This window comes from Agelaius tricolor, unplaced genomic scaffold (assembly GCF_023055355.1).
Source record: "Agelaius tricolor isolate 1412-34295 unplaced genomic scaffold, bAgeTri1.0.p SCAF_19, whole genome shotgun sequence".
Taxonomy (NCBI): Eukaryota; Metazoa; Chordata; class Aves; order Passeriformes; family Icteridae; genus Agelaius; species Agelaius tricolor.
The window spans coordinates 9774195-9797710 of NW_027269279.1; the positions used below are offsets into that span (position 1 = coordinate 9774195).

Below are 23516 nucleotides of genomic sequence, written 5' to 3' on the forward strand. Positions count from 1 at the left end.
TGTTGTCTTTATGACCATGGACACTTGACAGCTGAGTGGTTCAGGATCTGGTGTTCCTCTCCTTGATTTTCTTATTATCACAGGAGATGGAAAAAGTATTTTAAAGTTCATATACAGAAACAGTGCTGGATGAAAAGTACAGCACATCCATTTTATTTCATTGTTCCCTAACATACAGATTAAGATATGAGTTGGGTTTCACATTGAAAGAACATAATTTGTGTTGAATAAACTGAAAAGAAACCACATGAAATTAGATTCCTGAGTAAGGAATTAGGTTCCTAATGGAGAGTGAAATAAAAATACTCAAAACAATACATGCCAAAAGCTTTTCAAGTAGGAAGCATAAGAGAGATCTGTGATTGCAGAAACAAAAAGTAAGGCACTTGAACTTGATTGAAAAAGTGCTTCAGAAAAAACTTTAAGCCTTTGCTTATGGATTTCATATCACATTACAGCCACTTGTGTGCACACATCTAAAATGAGAAGTTGTTCTTCTGCAGAATAAAACAGATGCTCACCTTGTTGTTCCTTTTGAATTAAAGAATAACAGCACAGCAGGTCTTTACAGGAGACATGTCTGGGAATGTCTCCTTTATTCTTTTAATTTCCTCGGATAAATTTTAAATTTTATTACAACAAAGTAAATACAAAGAATACAAAGAAAGTTTTGAATAAAGCAGAGTGCAGGCAGAGTTCTTTTAAAGGCTTCCTCCTCCGCACATTTCCAGACATTAGAGGATGTAACATAATTTTGAGAACCTTCAGCTCTTGCTGACTGATGACCTAAAACTTGCTTTACCCCAGTGTACTTGCATCTGGTAAGGATTAGGCATTTTAGTCATACTCTAAACAGATCAAATTGGGGTATTCACAATTCAAAAGATATTAAATAGGTACCTTCAAAACAGCTGAAGAAGTTTGCTTGATAGCACAGAATGACTGTTTCCCTAATGTATTCTCTGTAGCTTGTTGACCTGCTAGATTCTCGTTGGCATCCAGCAGGAAAGGTACAGAAAGCATATTATTTGGAAATAGGGATCTGTTCAAATTAAATAATGATTAGTTTATGAAGTAATCAAGTGAAGAAGTCAAGACCTGTTAAATCTAAGTTTTTGAATTTAAAAATATATGAAGTGCACGGTTCATTGCCTCATCTAACACGTACAGGTAAAATTGGGAAGTCTGTAAAAAGCTTTGTGTGTAGGTTAGGATAATGACCAGTGTAAGGAGAAATAATTTACTCTCTGGCAAGAGGAAAATGTTTAACACCATGATTTTCACGCAATGTGAAAAGAGGTAATTTGGGGTTTTGGAGGTGCTTTTTTTTGTTGTGCAAGTCCAGCAAATAACAGACACTGTGTAGATATCAGATGCTTTCCAGAGCAAATACTTGGAAACTTGGAAATAAAAATAGAGACATTTGTATCTTTAGCCTGCCACCATAAGCTGACAGGATCCCAGGCCAGGCACGTGCACAGTGTTTCAGTGACAGGGAGGGCATGGTAAATCTGCTATTTAATAAAGCAAGCATCAGGAGCTGTTCTTCTGTGTGCCTGCAAGACACAGGGATCAAACCCACTATTCAGTTTACTGGGTTGTGGGAAGGCAGCTACAGTTGCCTCTTGGCAGCTGATGGTTGGGAACACAGCAGGATGTCTAAATGAAACATGAAGATAAAATGGAAATTTCTTACAAATTAATTGTGAGCAAAAGTCAGAGAGCTTTGTTCATGCAGACTGGCACCTTGGGAACTGCTATCCCAGAAATACAAAAGAACCAGGATATAGAGTTGCAAAATGTGTACCAAGTTGAGTCCTTTGTGGTACAATCTCATAGAAAAATACAGGAAAGGTACAGGAAGAAATGAAACAGAAAGTACCTGTCAGACTTAATTATGATGCAAGTCTTGGAATTAATTTGGAAGAAAAAGGATGTTTACTGATAGGAATATAAAGAAGGGGCTTTTATAAAAGGAGCATTGTACTAGGTGATCTAATTGCTTTCTTAAACAATGGAAGTGCAACTGATGTCATCTGGCTGGATTTATTACTGGAGGATATTAAACACTAGGAGAATGAGGATGGAGATTACCAGAAATGAGACAGAAAGAGAGAAGTCCTGGGCTGAAAGGAAGCTGGTACCAGTGCTCTATGGGAGGTATCTGGGACGTTCTGGTTTCATGTTACCGGTAACAACCTTGATGGAAGAACCTAGGTGACGTTAGGTCTCCTAACAAAAGTAGGAAGGCGTAGTCAGCACACAGCTGGATCGTTATTATGCAAAAAGAACTGGTTGATTTGGCTTTTAGGAGAGAAATGCAATTCCAATAGAATGAACAGTTCTTGGAATGAAAAATACACAATGCCCCTCTTTCCCATGACAAAGAAATGTGGAAACCTGGGGACTCTTGACTCAAGAGAAAACTGAGGAGGAAGAGAGCTGGGGTGCAGTGTTCAGCAGTGGAGTCAGGGAGCTACTGTGGAGATCCTCTGTAAAAGTGCAAGCCTGGCAGAAGAGGTGATTCCAGGAGAAGTGCTAATGCCACTGTAAGGATACAGTGAGACTCTAGTGCAATATCCTGTACATTTTCAGTTACTTATATCCAAGAAAGACTAATGAAAACTGTTAACACAGTTAACTGTAACAGGAAGATAATCAGAGAATGAAAAATCTGTTTCTGAGAAAAGAATAAAGATTTCTTTGTATATCTGGGAGCACAAGGACTGAGATCTGTTTATGTAGAGTCTATATTCCATCAGAGGGATATTCACCACCATCAGAAGGAAATAATAAGGTTTCTTTAAGACCTAAAATCAGAAACCAGTTTCAGCACAATAAAAATTGGTATAACAAATTTAAGATGAGCAAAGTTTGGGTTTACACTTCTGCTGGCATAAGATACAGAAGAAATGCACCTCCTGGCACAGTCAGAGGTGGGGTTCTGTGAAAATGCCATAGGAAGGGTGAAAATACACCTTCTGTCCTGCTGCGTGATCATTCTGAGCAAGAAGTTTGTTTGCCTGTTGAAGTTTGACCTTTAGCAAAGCAATGCTTTTCTGACAGTACTTGTTTGGGTGGTGAGATTCTCCTTGTATACACAGAAATCTGACTTCACAGACAAAAAGTACTGAAGGCCTCAATTTTATAGTAAGAAAGCAGTGTTTTCTTAGATAACTAAGAAGTCAAAGAAACCATTTTATTTTATCTGCTGTGTTTGAAGTGTGCCAAAATGTGCCCTTTTACACATGTACAGTTCTGTTTTCACCATTCCTCCGAAAAAGTATTTTGGGAATTTGATGTGATAGTCAATTGTCTTAACTTTTTCACATTTTTTCAGTTACTCAGGCGGTCGATGTTTTTAATGTTTCTCTTTTTCCTTATATTTTTTTAATACTAGTATCCACCTTTAACCTCTCCAGTTCCTGAATTCCTCAAAACTCCCTCTACAATCGAACAGCACGTGACTCGTTCCACTGCTGCAGCCACCCTGACCACAACCACTGTATCTGCAGCAAAGCCTGGGCCAACCTTAGTGAAGGTGGGTACCTGAACTGTGGCCCCTGAGGACAACGTTCTTCATCTGTGTGCTGAACACACAGGGCTGTGTTTAATGGAAGACTGCACAAGTAACCTTACAGTGCCTGTAGCTGAGAACAACTTCTGCTGCTGTTCAGGGAGCATTCTGGGCTGGTGACTCAAAGGTTTTGTGTGCTAAGGTCAGCCAGTAGCCCAGAGACCAGCTCATTATTCCAAGAGGTCCTTACAGTACTGTTGACAAAAGTTTTTGGGCAGAATTGTGCATTACATTGCTATGGAAGTTTTTAAGAAATAAGGACAATAGGTTTTTGCAATACAGAGTTTCTACCTTCTATCTGCCTTCTAATCTAGTTTTATATGGAGGATAGCTGAATAGAAAGAGAGTCACTGCATTCATAGTCTACCTGTAACCAAAGGGTGAACCACACTGCTCCTTTTCCACAACTCTTTTCTTAGTTGGTTTAATGTACGAGCAGAATGCATTGTGAGGGAGAAGTTACTGTATCCTTGTTGGAGATCAGAACATACTCAGTTCTCTTTTCTGCACTGACTTAGCCAGCAGCACTGAAAACCCTTTCAAATACAGTTAGAGAGGGATTTCTTTTAGATGCCCATAATGTTTCATTTCAGTAATTTCACTGTCTTCAGCTGTGTTAATGAATATATTTATGTAGACTTCTACTTACCTACGTGAAATTAACTCAGTTAAATGTACCAGGATGACCTCTGGCACTCATTTTCTAATATAAATTTGGCTATATCCTTTGAAATCACTGGATATGTACCAGCTTACTTAATGCAGGACCTTAATTCAGATGTGCCCCAAAAGAGGCTATCTGTGTAGTGAACAGGCATGGATCAACACAGCATTTCTGCTTTGATACCTTCTGTATGATTAGGTAACTGCCTTCAATTTTTCTCTCAAAATAATTTCAAAGAGCTTGTAAAGGAAGATAGTTATAACCACTTGGGCATTGCTAATGAAGATGTTGCTGCCTGTAATTTATAGGAGTGCCTGTCCATGCTTTCACTCTAGACCTGAGTACCTCAGATGTTTACAGATGGAATTTAGAATGCTGGCTTTTACTTCCACAAACTGCTAAGTGGCCTTGAACTTAGCTGCTAAGAAGAATGCCCCTTTGCAATGACAGGTCATGACTAGTAGAATCCCTTAGCTGTGCCACCTTTAGAAAGCCATTCACAAACTGTGATTTGATGACCCCTACATGTGCAGGGGATAAGCCAGCTGGAGTATGTTAACCTTCCAAGGATGGTTCCTTTGGGGATGTTTTCAAGGACAATTGTTTTCAGCAGCTCTCTACAGTAAAAGTGCTCTGGTATGCTGCATCTCTGAGCCATGCATAACTGCTTTAAGTGACATCTTTTGTGGTTTTGTTTCAATCTTTTCCATCCATAAACAGCAAAGCCACCCAAAGAACCCAAATGATAAACATCGGAGCAAGAAATGTAAAGAACCTAAGCCAAGGGTGAAAAAATTGAAGTATCATCAGTATATTCCACCTGATCAGAAAGGTGAGAAAAATGAGCCACAGATGGACTCCAACTATGCTCGTCTGCTACAACAGCAGCAACTGTTTTTGCAGCTGCAGATCCTGAGCCAACAGCAACAACACTACAACTACCAGACAATTCTACCTGCACTGCTGAAGTATGTGAAGCATTGTTTGTGTCCTTTTAAGAAAAAACATATACATCAGTTATAGGCTTAGGCTTTAGCAGTAAACGTGGTTTGCAAACATTAAAGAGACAGCTGGAACCCAAGAAAACTTTAAGTGCTGTTATGCATCACTGTGGGTATTATTTGCCTTATTTAACAGGTGGTGAGGTTGTTCTCTTGTGAAAATAACCCTGAGGTCTGAGAAGCCTTGAGGTGGTCCTAGTTATTTTTATGTGACATGAAAACAGAACATCTTACCTGTCAGATGTTTTTTTCTGACCAAATGCATATCTGAAACTCAAAAGCGTTTGTGCAAAATCAAGAAAGTTTTGACACCATTTTCACTCAAATGTGAGATAGGTAGGCAGGAGAGAAGCTTGCAGACCATGTCTTTGCAAAGACATGCACTATTCCTGTGTGTTTATTTTTTGTACATCGAATTCACAAGCCACATTCTTGAATTTACAAATAAGACATATCAGTCTTTTTAGATTTGATAAGATCTGTCTGTTGTTTATGGCCTCATCTCTAATGCTTATATGAGTTCCTCATTAGTACTGATCTTTAGCACTTTTACCCATGAGAAGTACACTCATTGATTTATAGGTAGAAACAGTCAAAAAAATAAATGTTTAAAGAGTTGCCAGCATCCCATAACAAAACAAGAAGTTGACTATCTGCAGACTTTCATTCTCATCATCTAAGACCAATCTGTTCCTAGAAGTGCTTAAAGTGTAGCATGCCACAGTCACACAAGCCTAAATTCTAACTGACTTTCAGCTGTTTTTTTAAAATGAGTTTTCACTGAGTTCTTTTTCTTCAGCAAGTGAGGCTAGAAAAGTTAAAGCTACCATCTGTGGTTGTATTTATAATTACCATGTATCCTAACATTTGGGCTGGCGATGTTTCTGCCTGCTTGCCCACGCTTCTTATGTTCCATTTACTGACATTTCAGAAACATTTCTTCATAAATCAGCTGAACAAAATAAAAGAGCTGACTTATGATATCTAGTGTAAATGGTGGCATTTTTAATTTTTTACAATTACTTCAGAATCCTTATACGAGATTCTTGAGTACAGCTGATAAAAATGCATCCTCTTCAAAGTGAACTGCTTTTTGTCAGTCCATACTGTGTGTGAACATTGGACATCTATGAAAGGAAGGGTTGCATCACAGAGTTCAGTACTGGGGGGTGGTTACTGATGCCAGAAAAAACTAACTAATTGCCCTGGCTGGTGATGTAAATAGAGTTTGCAGTCCATAGTGTTCTTTGGAGATACCGTGACAATAATCAAAACTATGAAGCATAAATTGGTATGCTTAATGGCAAAACCAAACCAAAATAGCAACACACTACTCTCTGTTTTCCTGTTTTGTTTTACTGAAAATACTTAACAGTAATGTGTTAGGTTAAGCATGGATTTGTAAAAAAAGTTAATTTGTTCATTATCTTCACAGACATGAGATTCAGAATCACAGCCTCTTGATTTGAAAACATAGTATATTTAGCATTGACATTCTTGTCCCTCTTTTTCCTATTACTTGAAGGCCACTGAATGACAAACAGAGCAACAATGGGAATTCACCACTGAATACCCTGAACAACAACAGTACACCAGCATCAGCTGCCAGCTCACCAAGACAGAACAGTAATGTTCCTAGCAGGAAACCAGGTCCTCTACCTTCAAGCTTGGATGACTTGAAGGTAAAAGATAAGAGGGATTTGTCCAGTCCTGTGCATTACTGTAATTCATAACTTGTGAACTGTTACTGTTGAGAATATGCCTGGTAATTTGAACCAATGGAAACTTCCTTTCCTCCTAATTGGTTAGAATAAGGTTGTCAAAGTTGTCATACACAACTCTCCTGGACTGAAATATTTGATCCTCATATGCATATGGTCCAGAACTGAGATTTCTTTCCCAGAGAATTAGAAGAGGAGGAATTTCAGACACATTGTAATGGTCCCTCACTATGACACCTTGGGTAAGCTGTGAGGTTCACTTCATGGGAAGTTTTTCAGCTCAGGCAGATTTAAACACAGGAGCAGTAATTTCCTCATGACAATTTCAGTGTATAGGTGAAGAGGTTTAGTTAAGCAATATAAATTAGAAGATGCCCTAATAAAAACATACTCTGAGAGGTCACTGCTATAAATAGAAACAGAAATAAGACTGTAAAGAGAGAACAGAAAAGATCTTTACCAGAGTTTAACACATCTGAAAATGAATGCTAAATTCCAAAATTTCTTTAAGTTCTAACTAACTGTGTAGACTGTTCAGGTTGCACTATGAGGGCATTGCATAGGATCTTCTTCCTTCTGAAATACATGAGAAGGAATAAAGACAAATCTGAAGCAGTTTGTGGGGGTTTAGGATTCAGCAGCTGTAGGAATGTGCCAAACTTCAGCAGCAGCATAGGGACATCTAGTGGGCAATTCATTCCTTTCTCTCTGCCTTTACCAAGGTTTGTGAGGGGTGGGAGGGAGGGAGGATTCCTTTAGCTTGAAGGGATAAAAAGAAGAAATTTCAGAAGATTGGATTCTCAAGATGGTAATATATTCTCCTAAGTTAAAGCAAATCTTTTAATATGAAATAAGTCTATAAAATGCAATTCAAACCACATCATTTGAAATCAGTTTTCCAGTCTTTACATTTTAAACTAAAAACTTGTGAAGATATTTAAGTTAATACCCAGAATTGTGCTTTGCAGTGATTAAAGCTGTTCACTTTTATATTTCTTGGCACAATTTATTGGTATTCCTGCTGATCTGGTAACACTAACATAAGCCTTCCTTGCAGACCTGCTGGTAGTGGTTTTACCACTGAATCAGCTAAATCAGTTCTGAGTTCAGAAATGAATTGTTGAAAAAGAGAAGAATTAGAACACACTCTCAAGTACAGAGAGTAACAGACTGGGGGAAACAGCTGATAGTCATTGGCTAGGGAGTTATTTAACATAAAATTGCTGTGGGTTTTAGAGATGTAAAATGTATTGCTGTGAACTTTTCATCATTTCCAAATCGAAAATACCTCCAACTTATATTCTAGGTGGCTGAGTACTGAAATACTACGGGGGTCCCTGCCTTTTGTTCTATTCGAGGTAGCTCTGATATGCAGGGAGCCCCAGCTCTGCAGTTAGCTGTGGTGCATGTTTCTGATAAACAGAAGTCATTCTTTGGGACTGCTTTTCTTTAACTGATATTTTGAAGCATAGAATCAATTTACACTCAATACATTTGCACTTTACTTTGTCTGTAAGCTTATTGGAAAAAACTGAGAACGTTTTTCTGTCAGAAGGTAATTGTGACTGCTTATACTGTTTTTGTAAAGGAAACACAGATGGCACATAGGGTGACTGTTTGGGTGCTAATTAGCAAGAGAGCCTTTTGTGTTTGATGGGTCTATTAAATCATCAGCTGACCTGATAAAGTTTCTCAGAAACAGATCTGTCTGTCCTGATGGTGTAACAAAGGGGCTCAGTGCTTTTATCTGCACTGCTGCCATTGTCTGCTGGTTTGCTACAGAGGTTTTTAGCTCAGAACTGGAGCTGTAGGTGCATTTTTCCATGTTGAATATTTATGAAAAAACATCATCAGTTTGCTACTATTCAGTGTACAACTGAACACTGCTAAGATTTTGGCAACTTAAACACTGAAGTAAGTAGGAGGTCATGGCAATGTGCTCATAGATAATGCATGCTGTCAGAACCCAGAGGTGTAATAACTAGCAAATATGGGAATGAAAATAGTTTTCATTATTAAGATGTAATAAGAATGCATATCAGTAAGTTTTAATATTTTCCTTTTTTATTATAGTGGTTTATTTTATTTTATTTCAGGTAGCAGAGCTTAAAATGGAGTTGAAACTGAGGGGACTACCAGTGTCTGGAACAAAAACAGACCTTATTGAGCGTCTGAAAACCTATCAAGATCTTAACAACAATGGGGTTGCTACAAGTACCTCTGTGACAGTGACCACCTCTAGTGGGGCCACAGGGAACACTGGGGAAGTGACTGTGGCATTTCCTGTTGCAACAGTAAATAAACCAGTGGCTAATACGATATCCAGCTTCCCTCCAGAAAAAACATCTACTGCAGCTGGCAGCAAAGCAGGAAATACTGAAAACATCAGCTCTCCCCTGCCTATATCTCCCTCTCCCTCTGAACAGTCCAGCCTAAGCACAGATGACACGAGTATGGCAGACACTTTCCCAGAAATGACCATGATGTCACCATCCCAGTTCCTGAGTACTTCACCCCTGAGGGCAAGTACAAACGAGGACAATCAGAATCGCAGCAGTGGCAGCATCTCAACCATGGAGTTTGATGTAGCAGAAAAGGACCGCAAGCTTCAAGAAAAGGAAAAACAAATTGAAGAGCTCAAAAGAAAACTGGAACAAGAGCAAAAACTTGTGGAAGTATTGAAAATGCAACTTGAGGTTGAAAAAAGGGGACAACAGCAACAGTCTCAGACTTTTGCTAACTCAGCTGCTTTGGAACAGAAGCAGTTCAGTGCTGCTGTCAAAGATGAAACTGCCCCTGCTGACTGCTCCAGTACCAGTCAATCTGTCCCTGTGGCCAGCCATTCCTTAGGACAGCCCGTGTACACCGCTGGCCAGAACCCAGTTGCCAAAAAGGCGGTTGTTATCAAACAGGAGATACCCGTGGCCAAAGCTGAACCTCAGAATGCCATTTCTCAGTTTTATGTTAGCCCACAGAGGCAGCCTCAAACTGCAGTTGTTGCCCAGCCTCAAGCTTTATTAACTACCCAAGGAACTGCCCAGCTGCTCCTCCCACTGTCTATCCAGGGACCGAATGCTGCTACTGCAGTGCAGTTACCAGTTGGAAATATCAAGTTGCAGGTAAGGGTGTTTCTATTTTTTTATCATGTAACCTGCATGGCAGTATTTCATAACTTAGTGTAAATAGGTACATGTGCTGCTTGTAAGATTAACTTAAAACTCAGGCTTAGCCTGCTTCTGCTTAAGGGAAACAGTACAAAAGCTTGAGCTGATCCTGTAATACCTGCTTCTAATACTTGTTTCTTTGCAACTTTTGTTCCTAGATACTCTTTCCTGAAAAGCAATTGCCTTACCATGTACTGCTTCAATTTGCACAATGCACAATTTGATTTAAAGTAGCATATACCATCATTTTGTTAAGTGCAAATTGTCATAGAGAGCTACAGTCTCAGTACTTTGAGATAGCCCTGTTTGCAAAACATATGCGAACTACCTACTATGTGGTGATGCTTCAATATATTTAAAAATGTGAATGCAAGATTGTAGAACTCTCCTGTGGACTTGGAAAAAGAAACCATGGTTTTGCAAACATTATTTCTAGGCTTATTATGGGTAGTGAATAAATACAGCATAAACCAAGACAGGCTATAAATACAGAGGTATAGGAGTAATCTGACCCAGCTGAATCAATGTAACCTGTTGGTCTGAACTAAGAATGGTAGAATTAAGCAGTAATGCACTTCCCACTGGCATTGTTGGAACATCCCCTGCCAGCCATCATGGCAGCAAAGTATTCCTCCAGCTGCAGTGTGTCCCTGGCTGTTGTGCATGCTGTGGGCCTAGGCTTGCTGCAAGCCTGTGCAGCAGCACATCCAGCAACCTTTATGAGGGGCTGAAAATTCTGGTGAGGATGGGCCCCAGTCTGCAGTGCAAGAACTGTTCCTAGGAGTTATACACCCAGATCTCTACATGAATTGTTCTAAAATCCTGCTAGAATTCTGTCACAACCTTAAGCAGCTTGTCCTGCTATTTTACTTCATCTGTACTCCAGAAAGTTTTCCACTGTCACTTAAAATTGTTTTTAATGAGTTGGACACACTTCTTGCCTTTCACTGGCCATGAAAAATTACTGTGGTCTTAAAAGCAACCTTTTTCTTGCATTATCAGTTTTGTCTTCTGATTACTCAAGCCAGTTCTTATAGTCCTTTCTTACTGATATCTGCTCTCTCTGTGCCCTGTTATTTTTAGCATTTCCACTGGGCTCTCTCCAGTTTGTCTTTGTCTTAAACTGTTGGCAAAATAAACATCACCTTTTAGCTGGGAACTCCCCAGTACCAAACACAGTAACAGTTTGGTTTCCTGTACAGTTCCGACTCATCCTTCCCAGAATACATGTTACTGCTGTTCTGCATAAGGTGTGCATTAGATTTTTACATGATGTAACTTAGTGTGAGATACAAATAATTCAAATATTTTATCTTCATCCTTTAGGCTCAATCACAAGCTGGAATACAGACCCCATCACAAATACCTGCTCCTATTTCTTCCTCTGGCCTGGTGCAGACAGCACCTCAGATGCATGCTCCACAATCAAAACAAAATACCATCACGCAGCACGCACTTGGTCAGAGCCAACAAATCAGAAAGGTTTGTGGATAGCAATAAACACTAAGATAAATAGTTGTGTAATCTAGTTCTAGGCAGTGCTTTGAGAATCTTACATGTGCCATCTGTGTTATATACAAATGATCAAGTCACCTAACATCTGTACCTTGTTTTTCTGTGCGATACAATGGGCTTGTACCTCCTCCTTTTCCTAACATTTTAGTCTGTGCAGGACTTTATTTTTCAGTTGCAGATAAATACATTGTCTAAAGACTTTTTATCTTAATGGTACACCTAGGGCATGATTCCTACTACAACCTTCCTCACACTTGGCACAAGTGGTGTGTACCAGGTATATTCCAGTCAGCTTCTCTTATTTGCCACTGGCTCAAATGTGAGATTCTCTTAGGCAGTTCTTAAGAGAAAGCTTTTACTTATGACTTCAAAGATTTATTCTTTTATAGAATAAAATTCTGGTTTTCTGACTTTCCTTGTTGATTTCATCCCTCCTTATGAAGGAAGCTATGGACTCAGATCCTGAGGATGGTAATTCCAGTGAGTCCAAACCCTACCATATCTCTCCCTAAGGAATGCAGGGGATGAGTCAGAGAGATCCTTCTTTTCCTTCTACCAAAACCAATCAGCTCTGTCATGTCCCATTCCAACACAAGTTCTCAGCACTGGATGTACAGTTGTGACTGCCACTCCAGTCATGTTCATATGGGAACTGATACCAACCCATCAGCACCAGTCATCACAAAAGAAAATGTTTTCTCCTCCTCTGAGCCTCTTCTAGACTGACCCCTATTATTAGGAATGTGGAGATTAGTTTTGGACCTTTATTGCATCCTTATCAGTGGATTGCAAGGTTTTTCAGCCTGCCCCTAGGGACAGATAATTCAGAAACAACTCAAATTCCAAGATGAAGAGGGTCATTTTTACAGTATATTATGTAACTGTTACATCTCAGCCTTTGAAGTTCTTATTTCAGTTCACAAAAGTGCATCATGAACCCCATGTTCTGCTGTGATTTGGGGATTGTCCCTGAGTAACCTTATCTGCCTCTGCTTGGGCTCTTGTTGCAGATCAGAACTGAACTTAGAGGATGTATGATTGTGCATTGCCATTCTCTAGAGCTGGGTAATAAAGGGGACCCAGCTAAAGGAGCATCAATACTTTTCAGACTGCTTGTTCAATCTATGTCATTTCATGGACATTGAGGCTATCCTCCAGGAGTCAAAACTGACATACCTCCAAAAAGCAGATCTAAAGCAGGTTCTCTGGGATTTGGTGAGGGGCTAATCTCACCTTGTTAATGTAACAGGTCCTATAGAGAAGTTTTCCAGTCATCCTGAGGCATGTACTTGTACCAGAGACTGGCAGCTTGCTGCCATTGCTGCCTCCAAGTTCCTTGAAATGTCTGTAGGACATTTCCTCCAGTCCTCACCCCTATTCAGATCAGTTGTCATGAAGACAACAGTTCCCAGCAGAGTTTGCAGCCTGCTGTTGCACATTTAACATCAAAATGAAAATATCGATGGGATACAACAGATCAGGACACCCCTCATGCATTCAGCATTAGATCTACCTCTCTCCATCCATGACCTAAGATTTGTCACCTTTGTTATAAAGGTATTTGGGAGTGATACTGAATTTACAACAGCCTTACAATGCTGATGCATTTGTAGTTTCTCTTAATCTCCCTTTAACTCAAAAGTATGAGAAACAGGATTCTGCTGGGAATCATTTGCAATGAGTATGTGGACTACCAGTTGAAGAAATAAAAAGTTTCATATACCAGTAACCAAACTTATAGTTCATACCCATGTTTTGCCTCTCCCTCAATCCTCATAGATATCTGTAGTTACTTTCAAAAAAAAAAAAATTAGAATTATATGACAGACAAACCATTCTGTCTTAAAACTGGCAGGAGAGGGCAAATGTGGATATATGTACAGTTTGTATCAGGTCAGAAATAAGCTCATGTTATTGACTGTCCACTAGATGGGGAAATCATGGATATGCTATTGAACTGTTCCATACACTTTCCTCATGCTTCCTAGAAAATTGCAGGAAAATGTTTTTAGTAATGAGTGATGAAAGAAAGTATGTCAGAGCATAAAGTTTCTTTCAGAAACTAACTGCTCTGAATTTAAAAATTATTCCACTTAAAGGAAAAATAAGTATAAATAACATTTACTTCATAGGGAATTTAAGCAATCAAGTGTTTTAGAAAAAAAGGTCTTCTATTTCATTAATGTAATATATCCAATGTTACCTTTTTTTAAAAATAAAAAACCCACAATCTGAGACTGATCTGTTAATCCTTTTCAGGTTTTTCCACCTGCCACATCAAATGCAGTATTTTCCTATCAGACTGCACCAGTTTCAACACCTTCACAATCTTTTATTAATAAAACATCAAACTCTAACATTCACCCTGGTGGTAATCAGGTCCCTTCTGTGCAGAATGGACCTGCTGCTCCCAACAAGGTAAGGATATCCTAACAATCTTCCATAAAGTTCATGTTTACATGATTATTCTTACATAACATGTGACTGTTTACATATGGCAGTTCACTCAAGGAAGAATGTTTTCTGGATTAAAATAATGCTGAAATGTGCATATGTGTTAGAGAGAGGGAGAAAGAAATTTATTTTATCCCTCTGATTACGCTAATACATGGACTGATGTGACAACAGAACAATCTGTAGAGCTTGATACATCCTCAATTCACTAAATCACATTATTTAGTCATTATTTGTTATTTCATGCAGCCTGGGTCTCCATCTCAAGCCCAGCCTTACATTGTCCAGCAGCCCCTCTTCAACAGCACAGTGTCCAAGACAAAAGATCCTCCTCGTTACGAAGAGGCCATAAAACAGACCCGCAGTATTCAGCCATCACAGCGTGAGGTACTTCTTTTCTTTAGGCTCTTAAAACCAAAGCTTTTCTCTACCAAAACCATTGCTTGTTTTAGGTTTTGATTTTTTTTGTTCGGTGTCAGGATTTTCTAACATACCCTGTCACTAGTTTCATAACTGTGTTTAACTGCAGGACTCCTGTTTCACTGTTCTTTAATTAAAGCAGCATTTATGTAAATAAGTCTTACAGTTCCCAGCTGGCAATACATCTAATTGGGATAATGCTGCTGCTGGTACTAACAGTAACCAGCCTTCAGATGAGTTGCTTTGAGAATGTGTGACACCCAAACCCGCCCTAAGAGAGGAAATATGTTTGTATTTTCCAAAGTGAGTAAACTTGAGGAGAATGTGTGTGAATGTGTTTATACACACAGGCAAACATGAGCATAGGTGCTTGCTTGAAAAGAGTCTGTATTGAGTGATCTTGGTGAATAAACCTGTGTAGTGCTCTGCCAGTATGAGTAATAATGAGTGGTCCTAATTTTGTGCGTTTCAGAACGATCCCAAAAGATAAAAACTTGTAGCCCCTTGTGTTGGTTGGGTTTTTGTGGTGGCAGATCTGAGGCACAGCTATGGGTGCCTAATGCCCTTTCCTGTGTCCTTGGCACATGTGGGACGTCCCCACAGTGAGGGCACACAGGTTGTGTTAGGTCACTATCACTACAGCCAGCCAGGGGCTCCCCACTGCATCTCCTGATGCAAATCACTTCCCATCCCTGGAGTACAAGCACTGGTTTAAAACACTTCTTCAAAGCTTCATGAAAGTCTCACTTTTTCTAGACTTTTTGAATGAGTGGGTTTGTGGGGGGTTTTCTTACCTTTTGCTTAAGGTTCAGTTATTTACGGGATGGCTGTTTAAAACAAAGATGAGCAGTTCCTGAAAGCTTACCCCTCCCCCTTAAAAAATAAAAGAATATAAATCTACAAATTGGGAAGAAACCCCAAAGACACCTAATAAAATGCATCTTACATGACTGACATTTACAGGCTATCTCTGAGAGACAATAGAGCAGGGTTTGCAAGCCCAAACTGCTGCAGTTATGATTATCCTGGTACAAAATGGGGTTAGTAACTCTCCTGATCCCTGGCTTCCTGCACCTCTCTCCTAGGTGGCCTTCATGAAGTCTTTGTCATGCTTTTTCCCTATTCCTTTGTACTGAAACCAAGTACAGAGATTGCAAATGTCTCTCCAAAGTATCTGTTTTCTAGCTAGACAATTTCCTATTAAGGATTTTAGTTTTTATTATAGGTTAGTACTTACATACTGTTGATAGAAACTAGGAAAAATAAGCATAGGAAAAAATCCCACATGAAAGAGAATAACCCTGTTCTCCTGTGCTACAGATCTCCAGTGCACACAGTCAGCAGATGGATGATCTTTTTGATATTCTCATCAAGAGTGGAGGTAAGCTCATTGACAGCTGTGTGATGTAAAGATTTAAAACCTGGTAGTAAAAACTCACTGCTATAATCAAATGAGAATTCTTTTAGGAGTTAGAATCTAGCTAGCCTGAATGAAACTAAATTTTTGAAAGTTTGCTTGGTTCCTTATTAAAGAAAACATTTACCAAAACACATACAGTCAACCTGCTGTGGAACTTCATGCTTGCAAATTAGCTCTGGTAGACCTTTACAATAATCTCTACAGCATTCAAATGATTAAAATAACACCTTAGGTTAGCACAGACATACTTTATCAAAATTGGAAAGGTTGAGCAAGTCCATAACATGTTTATTGAAATTATACAAAGAATAGAATAAGGTAAGAGTTCAAGCACGTTGATAGTAAAATTTCATTAAATATAACCATGAGTTATCAACTATAAACATCAAAGATACATTACTGGGAAAAGTGTGCATGAACTATATGGAGATATTAATGAATAACAACTTTGTGTCAGTTAAAAAAGGGAGCTATCAGAAAGGCACTGATATAACTAAAGTAATGGACAGAGTAGCTCAGCAGTAGAAGGAAGAGGCTTTCAGCCATAATTAGGCTTAGTAGCCCAAGAAGCCATTACAATAGTGGGAGATGTTGTGGTGCCAAGTGATTCCATTAAGAGAAGGGTTTGTAACTGCTGTCATAAAAGGATCTTGACAAGAGGGAATGCCAGGGCTGAGGGTCTGGTTCTAGGCTACTGGAAGACTTCAGCCATATTCTAAACATCAGAGTATTTTTTTTTATCAATGCAAATTGCAAGGTCACCTGCAGAAAATGTGAGTAGACTGAGATAAGTAACTTGAGTATTCAACAACTCAAGCTAAATTAATGATCGTCTTTATGAAAAAAACATAGTAAAGCATTCAGGCCTGTTGCACTTAACGTAAGTAAGCTCTGCACTGAAAAATGTTTCGTTTACTAATGTACTTCAGGAGAGTGAGAAGGCTGTGGGTTTTTGCTTGGAAAACCAGCACAAAATATATTGTCAGGTATATTTTTTTCTGCTAGGAACATCACTTGTGCTAGAGGATTTATCTGCATATTTGTCTGTCTTGTTTTTGGGCTTCATTCACATCTAAGAATAAATTGGAACTTAGGCTTTATTTCCCCTTCTTTTTACTGCCACAGTCTTATATGGAACTTCTTGACAGAAGTGTAGTTTTAGATTCTAGAATTGGGAATAAATGCTTCCTAATCACATCATTTCATCTCATGGACTCCTAATTAACCAGTGTGGACAGTACTAAACGGGGATGAAACTGAAAATTGGTTCTATACAAGGAAACGTGTTGGTTCCATAATTATTCCAGTTAATGAGAAGAACTGTAAACATGAAGGAGATTAAGGTAACAGCTAGAGATACATTCCTTTTTCATCAATACTCATGCTAATTTGCTGAGCTATCACTGAAAGCAGAACTCTGGGACTTGTTTAAAATACTCTGTGGTTCATGGAGGCCATGCCAGAGTCTGATGTATGTGAATATGAGTGGAGCAGCACAGTGACTGTTACTGCACTTAATTCACTATGGATGCATCCCAAAATGGGCTGGAATTTCTCAGTAGGAGGATATTATGTCATTATCTGTTTGAATTCAACAGTGGGGTTTTTTTATTCCAGAGATTTCCCTTCCAATAAAAGAAGAACCATCTCCCATCTCTAAAATGAGACCAGTCACAGCCAACATCACTACAATGCCAGTGAACACGGTGATATCCCGTCCACCTCCGCAGATCCAAATGGCCCCTCCTCCTGTGGCCTTAGAACCAACAACCAGCTTGTCTATAAGTTTGGAAAACCAGCTCGAAGCCCTCTTGGATGGAACTTTGCCATCAGGTAATGAAATTCCTCAACTGACAAGCAGTAATGAGGACAGAGAGTCATTTTCTTTAATTGAAGACCTCCAGAATGATCTGCTTAATCACTCCAGCATTTTAGATCACTCTCATTCACCCATGGAAACATCTGACCCACAGTTTACTACTAATAATTCTTGTCTGTCTCTTGACCTGCCCGATACAAATTTGGACAATATGGAATGGCTGGACATTACAATGCCCAGCTCCTCATCTGGACTCACCCCTCTCAGTTCTGCTGCCCCCAGCGTGTTTTCCACTGACTTTCTGGATCCACAAGATCTACAGTTGCACTGGGATTAAGCTATAGCCAACGAGAACACGACCTGCAAGTCTCTCTACAGCAGAGGTCCATTATGAAACCATTCTGATTGCAGTTAACATAAACTAAGACAGTAATGTTTGGAAGAACAAATGCTTGAAGCTAATTCCTTATTGATTTTCAAGTTTACAACAGTGAATCACTTTATGCACCTATCAGTAATACAGATCAGGGCCCTCTGGAAGCTGTATTTCACAAGTCAAGAAAGGATGATTGTACTTCGTGATTAAAAGTACCCCAAGGTAAATGTATCAGAAATATTTAGGAGAGAAGTTACGTCTCTGACTTTGTAATGCTTAAATGAGCAGCACAAGATGACTAAACTGAGAGTGAGATGGCAGTTCTCTGTAGTGACCCAGTGAGCAAATGGCTGGGGGAGGGAGGTATCACTGCACTTCATTGTTCCTGTGGAAAGCCTGAGCCAGGTTCAGAACTAATTGTGAGGGCAAAGGCAAATAGAAGCACTGGCTGGTTCAGTGAAATTTCATATATCTAGTCTCTTAATTTGTTCAAATTGTTTTTATATTTTGCTTTTGTGGATTTTAAAACACTTCCCCCATTCTTTAATCATGAGGGAGGAATTTACCTGCATCCAAAGGGATATTAATTGCAAGAAATCCACTGTAGCTAATGCCAGGTAATATTGAGAACACTGAATTTTCTATAGCAATGCTCTGGATTTAATAGCTAGGTTTTAATGTGTATATCGGACAGTTATTTGTATACTCTTTTAACTTTATATAGCTTATTTTTGTGAACAGAGGGGAACACAGTGGTCTTCAAACAAGAGATTATTATAATGGAAGTAAATATCCTATTTTGCTTTGTGTTTGAGGATATTTGTTAGATCATTGAATCCAGTATCTCAGCATACTAGAGAAGTTTGAGGAAGTAGAAAAGTTTAATTAATAGTGTTGTATACTAAAATCCTGCAAGCATCTATGCAAGAATAGTCCCAATGCCCTCAATAAAAGATGTTTGTAGGATGAGATCAAGTTGCAGGGGACAGTGCTGACAGGACAACCATAATTTCTTAAGGAACACTTTGTCTGTTGAACAGCTTTGTCTGCCACTACATAACATCAGGGAAACCAACAGAGAAGCTGCTCAGTGCAAATCCTAAACACCAGGATCAGAATGTACTGTTTGTGGTTAGAAGGCATATTGCATATCTGAAACAGAGAATAGCAAAAATGAAGCTCTTACCTCACAGCACAGCACATGAATATTTTTTTGTTGTTTTAAAGCCCTTAGTTGTTGTTTTCAGAGTCTATTTTGAAAGCAGTTAGAAAAACAAAAAAAATCAAGTAGAACTAATATACTTTGACATTCTATGGTTGTCTCTCAGGTAATAGCTGTTAAATGTTGCCATAGATGATGGAGGCTAATATCAAACACAAAATTGGAATTTCCTATTAGGGAATTCCTAAATTAAGATAAAAGGAAACACTCCCCATTTCCTGAAATGTGGAAATATTGTATGTTTTCTAGTCTGAAAACTGATCTCATTGCATGGTTCTTTCCTCACCAATAAGTTTCAAAAATAAAGTTTTGTAGGATTGAATGAAAAATGCCCTGAAGCTTTTGCCTACTTCTTAGAATAATGATATGTATCAAAGAAATACTGAAAACAGTAAGTAGCTGTTATTCACTTAGCAACCTTCACCACATTTTTCAAAAATTAAAACACAACACAATCATGTTAAAATCAAACAAATACTTTTGTCAGAAAATGTTATGGAATTAACAGAAAATTTGCATCTCCAGATATAACGCAGTCTGGTTTACTGATATGACAGAGTTCCATTGGCTTCAGATAAAATAATGGATTCCCTCATTGATTCAGGGTTTGAACTGATACCATATGTTTGCATCCTATCAATTACAGCACTTTAAATCATTATGTATCTTCACTGGTTTTACTGGCCAAGAATTACTGTAATATGAAACTAAGTACAAGAAAACAATCTTTGGAGATTTTCACTACACACAGTTGAAAGACATAATTCCTTATTCCTTCTTGCTGTGCCTACAATACTTGAGTACAACATTACATGTGGACTGTCTGCCTTAAGCTTTGATGGTATAGGACTTTTCAATAACAGTGAACACTTCACATTCAACTTTTTGCATTCCTGTTCATCATCCAGTCTTGGGAGCTGATACTCTGAGATACGAAGTGCCCTCGGCTGTTACGAGAATAAGAATTAAGGACTCTTGGTCTGATAGGAACAACTCTGAATGAAATTTAGTGTTCTGCAGTACTGTCAGTTTATTATGTGTGATACACCAGACATCATACAATATATGTGTGGTTAGAGTTATCCCTTTTTGACCCTGCCTCCTGATGAAATGAGAGGCAAGTAAATTAATTTTTAGAGGAGAAATTAACCTAGAGCAACTGTACTGTCATTTTTGATGTGCATGTAAATACAGCTTGAAACTGGCAAAGTCATCTTGCTACAAAATTACCCTTATTGGCAGTGTAGAATGTTAATTAATCCATAGGAATCTTTGTGCAGAAATAAAACCAAACAGGTGAGATGTCTTGTTATCAGTACGGTATAGCTTTCTGCTCTGAACGTCTATTTGAAAAAAAATAAAAATTAAGGGATCATTTTAGTTTCTGAAGTACAAATATTCTAGTGTAGGGAATGTGTGATTACTTTTCTGTACATTTCAGAATTGTGTATTGAACCTTATATACAATGGTTTGCTTTAGACTTTGTTCTGAAATGTGATATGTTTGCCATAGTTGTATATGCCTGTTTATGGCAGAAATAGGTTTTGCTTAGACTTTTGTGTGTGCATGTTTTACATGAAAATTTTTGTAGCACAAATACATCTTAGAAATTTAATTGTGACTGTGCAGTTTGACTGCACAGAACTGAATCCTTCTCATTAAGAGAACAGTTGCAAAGGAATGCACTGGCACTAAATTTGCCATTTAATGGCTGCAGTATACTAACAGAATGCATCCTATCAAATGTGGTGTTAGTGGGTCCTTCAAAGTAATTAAGAATACCTTTTAATCAGTATGAAAATCAAAAGTTGGTTGTTTACACATCTAGACAGAGAGAGCTCAGACAATGTTTTCCTAGGCTCGTGTTACTCAGGAGGAGTCACATCCTGTGTTCAGTAGAGAAATGGAATTTGCTGCACACTTTTAGTGCCCTTCAGCATCTTCAGTTACAGCAAGGAAGTTTACAGGCAAAATTTTGTTTAACTTTAGAAATAGTTAAAAAGCATTGTCATACTCTCTCTGACAATAAAATTAATTTATGGCAGTTGTTCTCTACAGAAATTTAAAATGTAATCCAGCAATGTGGGCTTGCAGACCTGCAGAATCAGAACTTTAAAAAGCTGAGGCCACAGCTTTTAGAAATGATCACTACTTAATACTGACATTTATTTCCCAAGTATTTCTAAATTCACCAACAAGAGTCACGTTCAGAGAAGATGGTGATCCAAAGAGAAGTGTCAATATTAAACTTTTTCTGTTACATAATCTCAAACATTCAGGTGCCTCAAAAGTGTAGTAGGCACTGTAATCAGAACACAAGTACAAGCTGCTGAACTACTTTCAAGGCAGAGAAACTGCAATTACAGGATACATTGAACTGGAAGGGCATTATGGAATCCAAACACAGCAAAGTTCACCGATGTAAACCATTATTATTTGGATGGCATCTTAAGTGTATTATAAACTTAAAGCAAACTCTATTAAAACTGGAAAAAAATCTTCCACTTATCTCTAATAAATGTTCTGTTGAAACTCTTTGTATTGTGGTCTATGAAATCACCTTTCAGTGACTTCTAGACCATACCCCAGAGGGTATTTCATGTGAGATCTGTGGAATTGAGTTACATATAGTATATACATGGCCAATAAAGAGCATCCATTAAAACCTGAAATAATCTCAAATATTCCTTTATACCAGTTTGCTAGGACTAAAGTGCAAAAAAGAGACACCTACATCATTCTGTAGTGTCCAATACTGAATAGAAAGTGTTTTTAAGTTAAAAATGCATAAATGTATTTGTAGAAATCTAGCCAAAAAAAGCCATTCTAGCTATGAGAGCAAATTCTCAAAAAGAAAGCAGGGAATGGTTAATAACTATATAATCACACTATTTTTATAAAATTATACAGCTCAGATATTCAAAAGACAGCCTAAAATAAATTATAATAATATAAAAATTTAAATAGGAACCAAAGCATTGCCATTTATATTGCCAAAGGAGGCACTTTGTATTTTAAAACATAGGAAATTAAATCCCCAAAAGTGTTATCCGTACTTTTTTAAAATTGAGGATGTAGATATTTTCAAAGCTGTTTTTGATGTTTAACAGTACAGATTTGTTTTTGTTGTTTGAGAAATTTGTAGTAACTAATAGCACAGGCTTTTTTTCCAGATAGGATTTTCTCACAGTACTGCTTGCAGTAGAAATAACGCTAACCCAAGTAGGTGTTTCTCTTCTTATTTTCATAGTCATAATTATGTCTTAGCATCTCATTTTGTGAAAAGAAGAAGATAAACACCTGTCTCTGGGGCCCTCTTCATTTAAGCACTACTTTACTAAATGCAAATTATGGCAATCAGGGCGTCAGTTTATGTATTGCCTTTCTAGAACCATGATGCCTTTGTATTTGCTGTTTGCACCCCTAAAATCAATTCCATATGTTTGAATGCCATATGTTTTGCACATTGTACTGTATATATGTAATGCATACTGTATTTTTATATGTGTACTACATTTATCAAATATTTTGTACATAGTGGCAATATTGTAGCTACTGAGGAAATGTTTGATATTTGAGCATTTTTGCTAAGTGTCTCAAATAAAAAAGGAAAACTGTGTTCATTTGTCCATGGTTACTACTTAAAGTGAAAATATCATTCTGAATTTTATGGGTCTGATACATTTGGCCTATGTTCTAAGTACCTTTCTCACAAAAAGGAGTAAGAATGAATCTGCACTTAGACAAACCCCAAAAGAATTATGGCTTGTCTTTAAAATCAGAACCAAAATCTGTAAGAACAGAGACTTCCTGAACCCTTGAAGCTTAGGTTTGGATTTCCCTTTCTTTCAGCAATTTTTCATATAGCATCATTTCCTCATAGAATGGCCTGGGTTGCAGTGGACCCTAACGTTCATCTTGTTCCCTGCCCTGGGCTGGGACACCTTCCACTGCCCCAGGCTGCTCCAAGCCCTGTCCAGCCTGGCCTGGGACACTGCAGGGGTGGGGCAGCCACAGCTGCTCTGGCTCAGTCACTCCTGGACCTCAGCACCCTCAGTTTGAATCCATTCCCCCTTGTCCTCTCACTACAAACCTCTTGGAATGCACTTGAATACATGATTTTCCCAAATCCTTCCAAGGTTTTCAAAATGTGTTGGGTTGT

General features: G+C 38.4%; 1 protein-coding gene across 3 annotated transcripts in view; it reads left to right on the forward strand.

The window, feature by feature from the left end:
- MRTFB (myocardin related transcription factor B) overlaps positions 1–22973 on the forward strand; it is a 67132-nt gene extending 44159 nt beyond the window's left edge. For 2 of the 3 annotated variants that reach the window (XM_071444205.1, XM_071444206.1), the window contains 9 exons: positions 3401–3541; positions 4962–5209; positions 6768–6924; positions 9060–10082; positions 11454–11609; positions 13902–14060; positions 14346–14483; positions 15837–15897; positions 17554–22973. In XM_071444205.1, the coding sequence (XP_071300306.1) occupies positions 3401–3541; positions 4962–5209; positions 6768–6924; positions 9060–10082; positions 11454–11609; positions 13902–14060; positions 14346–14483; positions 15837–15897; positions 17554–18092 (2622 nt within the window). In that variant the 3' untranslated portion in view covers positions 18093–22973. The remainder of the gene's footprint in view (positions 1–3400; positions 3542–4961; positions 5210–6767; positions 6925–9059; positions 10083–11453; positions 11610–13901; positions 14061–14345; positions 14484–15836; positions 15898–17553) is intronic. The other variant, XM_071444207.1, reaches the window with a different exon arrangement.
- Positions 22974–23516: the final 543 nt, after the last annotated feature.